The sequence below is a fragment of the Fulmarus glacialis genome, unplaced genomic scaffold (genome assembly GCF_000690835.1).
Source record: "Fulmarus glacialis isolate BGI_N327 unplaced genomic scaffold, ASM69083v1 scaffold45859, whole genome shotgun sequence".
Taxonomy (NCBI): Eukaryota; Metazoa; Chordata; class Aves; order Procellariiformes; family Procellariidae; genus Fulmarus; species Fulmarus glacialis.
Window position 1 is genome coordinate 10,609 of NW_009234760.1, and position 7,653 is coordinate 18,261.

Consider the following 7,653-nt stretch of genomic DNA (forward strand, 5'->3'; position numbering starts at 1 on the left):
TTGCTCAATTTATTTAGCCCAGGTTTTTCATACTTACTAGTTCCACATTTTCTCTGTAAGCTACTGGGACATGACAGGAAGAAATGCTGAATTCTTCCCAGTGCTACACACACAAATGCGGGCTGCCCTTTGAATAAATGAAAGGAAACTGGAGGTAGACCCTGACTATTAGAGATTAGGTTTCAAATTTTTTTATATTAATGTTTCTGGGATGTAGTTTCCCATTTACAAGATGGGGTTAATGACAATATCTCAGGTTTACCGTGAAAATCTCTGACATCTCTGAGATACTGTAGTGATGAATATTGAAAAGCCCATGAAAACATGCATGTTTCTGTCATCAAAGCAAAGCTCAAAAAAGGTGAGGTAAATGAGGCGTGTAACTGGCTCACTAAGTCAGCATTGTCCCTTCTGTGTTTCACAGAGGGAGAGGTCTCAGGGGAAGAATCCTATCTGATCGGATAACCAAAGTAATGCACGTGCTCAAGGAAGATGATACGTTTGCACAGGCAGACCTAAATGATGGAATTCCTTATTTCTGAGAGGATTTATGTATTTAGCAATGTGTTTTTAAATGAGGCTTTTGGGGGGTGAGGGGGGTGCATGTAATCCTGTAACTTAACAAGTGTAGATAAAAGTTTTGGCATGATACCAAAAGCTAGCAGTGCAAAGTAAAAATGCAACACATTACTACTACCACTTCCAAAAGCCTTGCAAGGTGCTCCTCAGTAAAAATAGTAATTAAAAACAAGCTTAGTTTATAACAAGGCTTGTAAGCTCATTATGATGAGATGGCACTAACGAAGAGTAGGGAATAGAAGAGCTGGAGAGCTACAAGCAGTCAGCTCCTGCCATTCCTTTAGCTTTGTCTGCATCATCGATTTCAACCGCTGAGGCATGTGGAGCTATGTCAACAGGAGACAGTGGTGCAGCTATAATTATGCTGCCAAAACTGCTATTACCATGTTTGTTTGCCTTATGGGGATAGCTGGACCATACCAACATCACTGTCTCCTAACGTGGATCTGACCTTAGGTCAAGAAAGTGCATACCTGCACCTTGATCCTGCTAAGATTTACTGGTGTACTAATTTACATGATTTCAGCTACTTGCATATGTAAAACAGTGATGGTACAAGTGTAAGTAGTACCAATGTCTCTGTATGGACATAGCTCAGGTGCTAACAGTGCTAATAATAACAACAAGATTATTGTATACCGCGATTTCATAGTAATTTTTTACATTTCATGTTTCCTCTATTTCTAAGTGTTTTAATATTTAGTGTTCTTCCTCTTTTGGGGCAAGAAGGTCAACTCTTGGAATGTAAATCCTAAAGTTAAGATTGAATACTAAATACAAAGTGGTTATATATGGTCAGAAGGGATGCTTTCTGACACAGGAATGGCCTTTTCTTTTACAGCTTAATGTCCTGGAAAAAATGGAGTTCATTAACTAGTATAGAAATTTCATTTGGAAAAAGCCTCTTGTATATTTTTGTATTGCGATTTCCGTGGGGTTTTTTATAGTTATGCTTGAAATGTATTAATACATCTGCTGAGTAGTGTCAGTGGCCCTTGAATTAGTGTATACTGACCACAGAACTGCACATGGTATCACTCATTTCTTGTAAGATCTGTGCATCAGAGAAATGACAGTCTTTTTAGACTGGAAACAACATTCTTTTTTGTGAGCTTGTGTGATACAACCTCTGTTTGTCTTTCTAGGAGTCTGACCTGACGTTTCGGTTGGCTAGTGGCCTTGTTATTTGGCAGCCTATGTGGGAACACAGGCAGCCTGAAGTTTCTGCCTTCAACGCCCTTGTAAAACCAATCAGGAACATCGTTACAGGTCTGTGACTTTGCTGTGGTAATGTAGCTCCTGAGAGCTGGGAAACCTTTCCTTTGTTTGCCTGATGCTGCCTTACGTTCTGTAGCCATCATATTTGACGGAATATGTTAATCCTGCAGGAAATAGTCAAACCTTTGAGAGTAGTTTAAGGTTGTTTCCCCTCAGAGTCAACCAACATTTGCATAATAATTAAATAGGAGATGAGAGAGAAATCACAAATAGGAAATTAGTTATAACAGTATAACAGTGTAGTTACCATTTCCTGTCAGCCTCATATTTCTGTTTCACCATATCTTCCTTAGTCGCTAAGAAGGGCAAAGGCAGTATCTAGCAGCAGCCTGACACTGGTGGGGAAAGCTTTCCCAGACTGGCAGTGGACAAAAATTAACAGTGAAGAGCACACAGTTGGCGGTGTAGGTTCCCCTCCTATATAAAATTTGAATTTCGCCGTGTTATGAAATTAAACAAAGTAGTCTCAAGAGGCTTCAAAGAAGGCTGAGGTTGTGAATTCACTTTTGCAAACTGGAAGGGTTGCTCCTCCTTTGTACTTCAGCCATAATGAGACTGGAGTTGGGTGCTTAGGCTTCCAAGCCTTTGTGTCTGGCCTAGTTCTAAAAAACTTCTTTTACTTCTATGTTTTTAGACAATAGTTTTGCATAATTTCTACAAGGTAGTGAATTGAAAGTGTGCTGGGTATATCGCTGTAGCATTGCTTGCTCGTTCTCAAAAGCACGGAACAGTAATTTTCACAGTAGTGAAAATGTAGTTCGCTAAATCAGATTTTTCTGATGACAAGTTATTTGGGATGTCATATTTTGTTCTGAAGGCTTTGTAGGCTTCTGGGACAGTCCAGAATTGAAAAGATTCAAGTCTTTCAAATGATCTAAACCCATCTTTGACATCTAGCTCTTCCTCCCTCTGCTTCAACTTCTGGAATTAAAAAACAGGATTTCTGTTTAAAAAACTGGAACTAACAAAAGGAATTAGTCCTAAGTTTTCTTTGACTGTTGGAATTTTTTCCGTAGATGTTGGAGTGTGGTCAGAAAATCCCTAAATAACTTCAGGAGTAAAGTCTGAAGTGAAAATACTCTGTTATGTTTTGAAAACATTTTCAGCAGAACGGAGATGGAAATTGGAATGAGGTTCTTTACGTCAAGGAAGATTCTGCTATCTTAGCATTGTCTCAAATTGGGACAAAAAAAGTTAAATTTACTTAAATTTTCTTTCAAACAACAAATTTAAAAAGTCCTACTGAAGCAGCTTTGCAATGTTTTGTTTGGAGTCAGTCTGATACTAAGTCACATCTGAATAGCTTGCGATCTGACAGGATTGCAAGAATTGTCATCCTAGTCTTTGTGATGCCCTTGTTCTTCTACAGTATCGCTGATCAAACTTTCTGTATGACGTGTGTGTTTCCTGTGATGAAGGCATTTGTCAAATTGGAAATCACAATACATTCTGAGAGATGTAACCTAGAAAAGGAGCTGAATATATGTGAAAATAGGAGGAGGAAAAGCTCCGGAATAAAAGGCACTAGTATGCACAGGAAAACGCAATGCGATGCCAAGTGGATTTAGGGTAAAATTTACATTCAAATTTAATTTTAAAGAAATAGAGATTTTCAGTAGACAATGTTGTTGACAACACAATTGAAAGAATTGTGCAAAAATTAAAACAGTCCTTTTTTCTTTTTCTTTTTGCGGCTGTGGCTAATGCCTAGGACGTCTGCAGCAGAGAGATGCTGCTTTGGGTTTGTTTTTGTTTTCCGGTTTATCCTTTCAGTGGTACGTTTTAATATTAGAGGTGATTCCTGAAATGTCCTCCTTTGACTTCTTTTCTCAGCTAAGAGAAGTTCTCCCACCAACAATCAGAGCGTGACTTGTGAATCCCCTAATCTGGACAGTGGACATACCGAGGTAAGTTCTATGCTAAGGTTAGACAAGCTTGAACAAGGAACCGAGGGAGGGGTGAAATTAATATTGAAACAGCACTTGCAGTTACCACCCGAAAGTATTCCATTTCCAGAAATGACAGTTCTTCACAGTTCTTCCTAAGGCTCTCAACCTTGTCTGTAGTGGAACCAAAGGATATTGAGTATAGTTGTCAGGATCTCTTTGGCCTTACCGTGTCTTATAGGATGGAAGCCTGATTTTATGTATTTTCTTGGGCAAGAGCCCTGTCTTACCCTTTGCCTGTACAATGCCTAGTACTGAGAAGCCCCAGGCTTAATTAGTTTCTCCATGCTATTACCATGGTATTTCGGTATAAGTAATAGTCATGTTTAAGCACAAATTGCAATAAGAAAACGAATATGGGAGAGATAAATATGTTTATATACCTATTTCTTTTTATTACAACTATCCAAAGGGACTACAGGTGGTCTGTGAGACAACCCAGCCAGATTCTGTACCTCCAAAGGCCACTATTTCAGCATGTCATCGTGGAAATTCCTTGGATGGAAGCGTATCTTCCCAAACCTCTCAGGAGAGAGGTACCACACATCCCAGGTACAAACCCCTTCAGCAGAAAGTTAGGCTGGTGTGACTCAATGGTGGAGGTCACAGAATTCCTTTATTTTGAATCTGCTGTTGTCTGTACATGCCAAGGGTGCTGGATGTTTAGCTCAAACTCTGAATTCAACAAATCTCAGTTCTGGGTGATGAACAAGGTGGTGACACTTGATATTCAATGCCACTTTCATTGGAGAAATCTCTAGCTGGCCTGTTGGGACAGTTTCTTTGGTCTTTTCTAATGTGTCGGTTTCTTATAATGAAAGACACTAACAAATAACCTGCAGGTTCAACCCTCCTTAGCTAGATTCAGCCTCAGGCAGCTGGTATCTTTTCTGGCTTCCTTTCTATCAAATTTTCTTTGCCTTTAGCAAAGGATTTTTGCAAGCCTCTCTCCGTTGTCTTCATTATGCCTTCTCTGCATCCTGCTGCTTAGCTTGCTTTCGACTACTGGCCCAAAGGAACAGACTAACAAAGAAGCGCAGCCACACAAGCATCCTCCCAGCTTGTCCTGCAGATCTCAGGCCATGGTTTTCCAGCATGGCACTGATAAATTAACTTCTTTTAATCTAGATTTGGGCAGGTAAAGTTAGAACCAGATTTTCAGTAGTGCTGGGCACTCGGTAGTGCCATAAAGTAAATGAAGCTGATGAGTGTTTTCAGGGGGTGGAGAGGGAGGGAAGCCTAGCTATATTTTTAGACGTCTATGGATTTAGGAGTGTCACTTAAACTCCTCCTGAAAATTTTGGTCCTGTTGCTTATCTCTTTAGGGAAATGTCGTATCCAAAACACTGCAGTGTTTTAAGAAATTGCTTCATTACAGAGACAGAAGAAATGTGGGATGGAGTGGGTTTCTGGATATAATCTAGGAACGGCTCTGATTTCTCTAAAAGGGGGTTGATGCACCCTTTCACTGGTGGAAGGGGCAAAGCTATTCTCTAGGGTTCTGATCCCGTCAGAAGGCTTCCCTCGGGATTTTGTATCAAGCCTGCTGTCAGTTCTGGTTCGTTATTTAATTTGTATTAATGTGAGCCAGTAAAACTGAAGTTGGGGACAGAACTGCCTTTCTATGTGTGAACACTACTGCTCAGAGAGTGCACAGCCATAAAAAAATAAGCAGCCTTTTAAGAAGGCAGCATCAGGTGATCAGTTTGTCAAGCTGGGTCTGGTGGTTGCTATGGGGATGAAGCTTCAGACAGGCTTTGAAGAGAGCATCATTATGTCTCCTCATTTGCAGGACTCATTGATCAGTTAAAACTGTACAGGGAGCTTTGGTTGCCAAGCAACAGACAACTGGGGAACAAATGTTGTTTACTCTACTTACCAACAGCCGCAGTATACAGTATTCCTTTGTCCTTGGTTGAGGGAAGGCTGCCTTTCCCTCTCCCTGCAGTCACAGGCAACCAAGAGCTGATTATACGAACACTAGGTTTCCCTCTAAATGAAGCGCAGAGTTTCATTTCTGGTTCCTCGGACACTTCTTGAGCAAATGGCTTGTTCCTCTGATCCTGGCTAATTATCCCTGCTCCACTCAGTGAAATTCTCCATTTACAGATGATACAGTTTAACACTGAAGCAAATAAAGCCACAGCCCTTTATCCAGCTGCTGTCTTGAACACATCCTGGGAAACAGGCTTTGCAGGAACGACTTTAGTGACAAGTATTTCATAAGCAAAACATGCCTTGCTCCGAGCTGTGTCATGCCTCGGGTTTGCCTATGCTGCATACAGGGGAGCATGAAAGACTGTTTAGACTCAGACACTGATCTTGGTCCTGCAAAGTGACCAGGGAGCAGTGCATCATCCTTTGCATTTGCTACTGAGGTGATGAGCTTTATTTCCTTTGCTGGGATGCTTTGAGGCTGCATCTATGTGACACAATCTTGACAGTGACAAAAGCAGCCTTCACATCAGGTTTATGGGAATAACTATATCATATTTCCCTTTATCATTATTTTCTCCTTCCTAATTCAGTTTTTCAGGTTTTTATAACAGCTCTTTTTAAAGTCATCAAACTTGTAACATTTTTACCTTGAGAGAAGTTTTGAATCTATAGATTGCATATAATGACATATGTTGACACAGACGGGCTGGTCTGCCATCGCCAAGTGCCTTCAACATTGGCCTGTGGGGCTGGCAGCAAACCAGCTCCTGCAGGTTTGAGTTCTAGATGCATGTATTGCTCCAAGCCCAGCCTTGCCACCTGCCCCCCGTTTCCAAGCGTGTAATATGGAGCAGGGTTCACATGATTCCAAGTGGTGTCAACGTTCACTGCACACTTCTTTCTCCTTTGCCAGTCCTATATCTGCCTTGGATGCACAGGGCAGCTTTGTGGCACTGGGCAGTGATCCAGCAAAGCACTTTAAGCATGCACTTCACTTTAAGCACTTAGAGGTTCCACTGGGCAGTATTGCCACTTGTTCCCTAATGCTTTGCTGGACTGTGGCCTTGGACGCCTTCTTCAGAATGTGGTGGTACCCAGCTGGAGATGGGGGTGTCCTGCCAATTCTGTTTGCATGTTGTTTAGCAGAATCGGTAATATAAATGTTTTTAAAAAAAAAATATCTGATGTTCTTGTGATGATTCCCAAATGCCTGAGAATACAATTCATGGAAGTACTGTTGATTTTTATAGAATCCAAAAATCACAGAAGTTCATGGAGGTATGTTTCTAAGACACTGAGTGGAAACTTTCAAATTGTGTACTTCTGCAGGCAAAAAAAAAAAGACAGATCTCCAGAGTTCCTGCCCCACCCCCTGCATTTCACACCTTCTTTTGCTGTGTGATTCTCATTCCTCCGACTCCCTTTCACTGCTTCTTTTCTGACAGATTGTCTCCTAACAGCTAGTGACTGTACAGAGGGTAGATCAAGCCAGTTTTACTCTGCTGGGAGAGAAGTGGTGTAAAAAACAAATATGGAAAAAGTTGGGGCATTGTAATAAGATTGGCTCTGAAAACAGATATGATCCCATTGAAATCTGAAATCTCTGGAGTCTCATTTCTGATGCTTACTACAGACATTTTGTTTTTGTGTGCACTAAGTTCTACAATACTTAGGAAATTCTGTACTAAAACCCATCAGGAAACGACACCACCTGAAAGGCAGGAAAGTCACAATGAAGTCTAAAAATGGTGCTTTTCTCTAGCACACCTTGGCAAAGTGTGTCCATAACAGTAACTTTTACTTGTATAAGAATCAATTTAATTGGCTTAAAGGGTTAACTAACTTAGCTGCCCTGCCTGCTCCTTCTTAAGTAAGGCCTGATGTGTACAAATGTAAGCCATTCCTAAATATA

The 7,653-nt window shown here is 40.8% G+C and overlaps 1 protein-coding gene across 1 annotated transcript in view; it reads left to right on the plus strand.

The window, feature by feature from the left end:
• LOC104082566 (protein unc-80 homolog) overlaps positions 1 to 3,764 on the plus strand; it is a gene marked incomplete at both ends in the record, with an annotated part of 13,191 nt that extends 9,427 nt beyond the window's left edge. The window contains 2 exons of the mRNA XM_009585738.1: positions 1,725 to 1,848; positions 3,691 to 3,764. Coding sequence (XP_009584033.1) covers positions 1,725 to 1,848; positions 3,691 to 3,764 — 198 coding nt within the window. The remainder of the gene's footprint in view (positions 1 to 1,724; positions 1,849 to 3,690) is intronic.
• Positions 3,765 to 7,653: the final 3,889 nt, after the last annotated feature.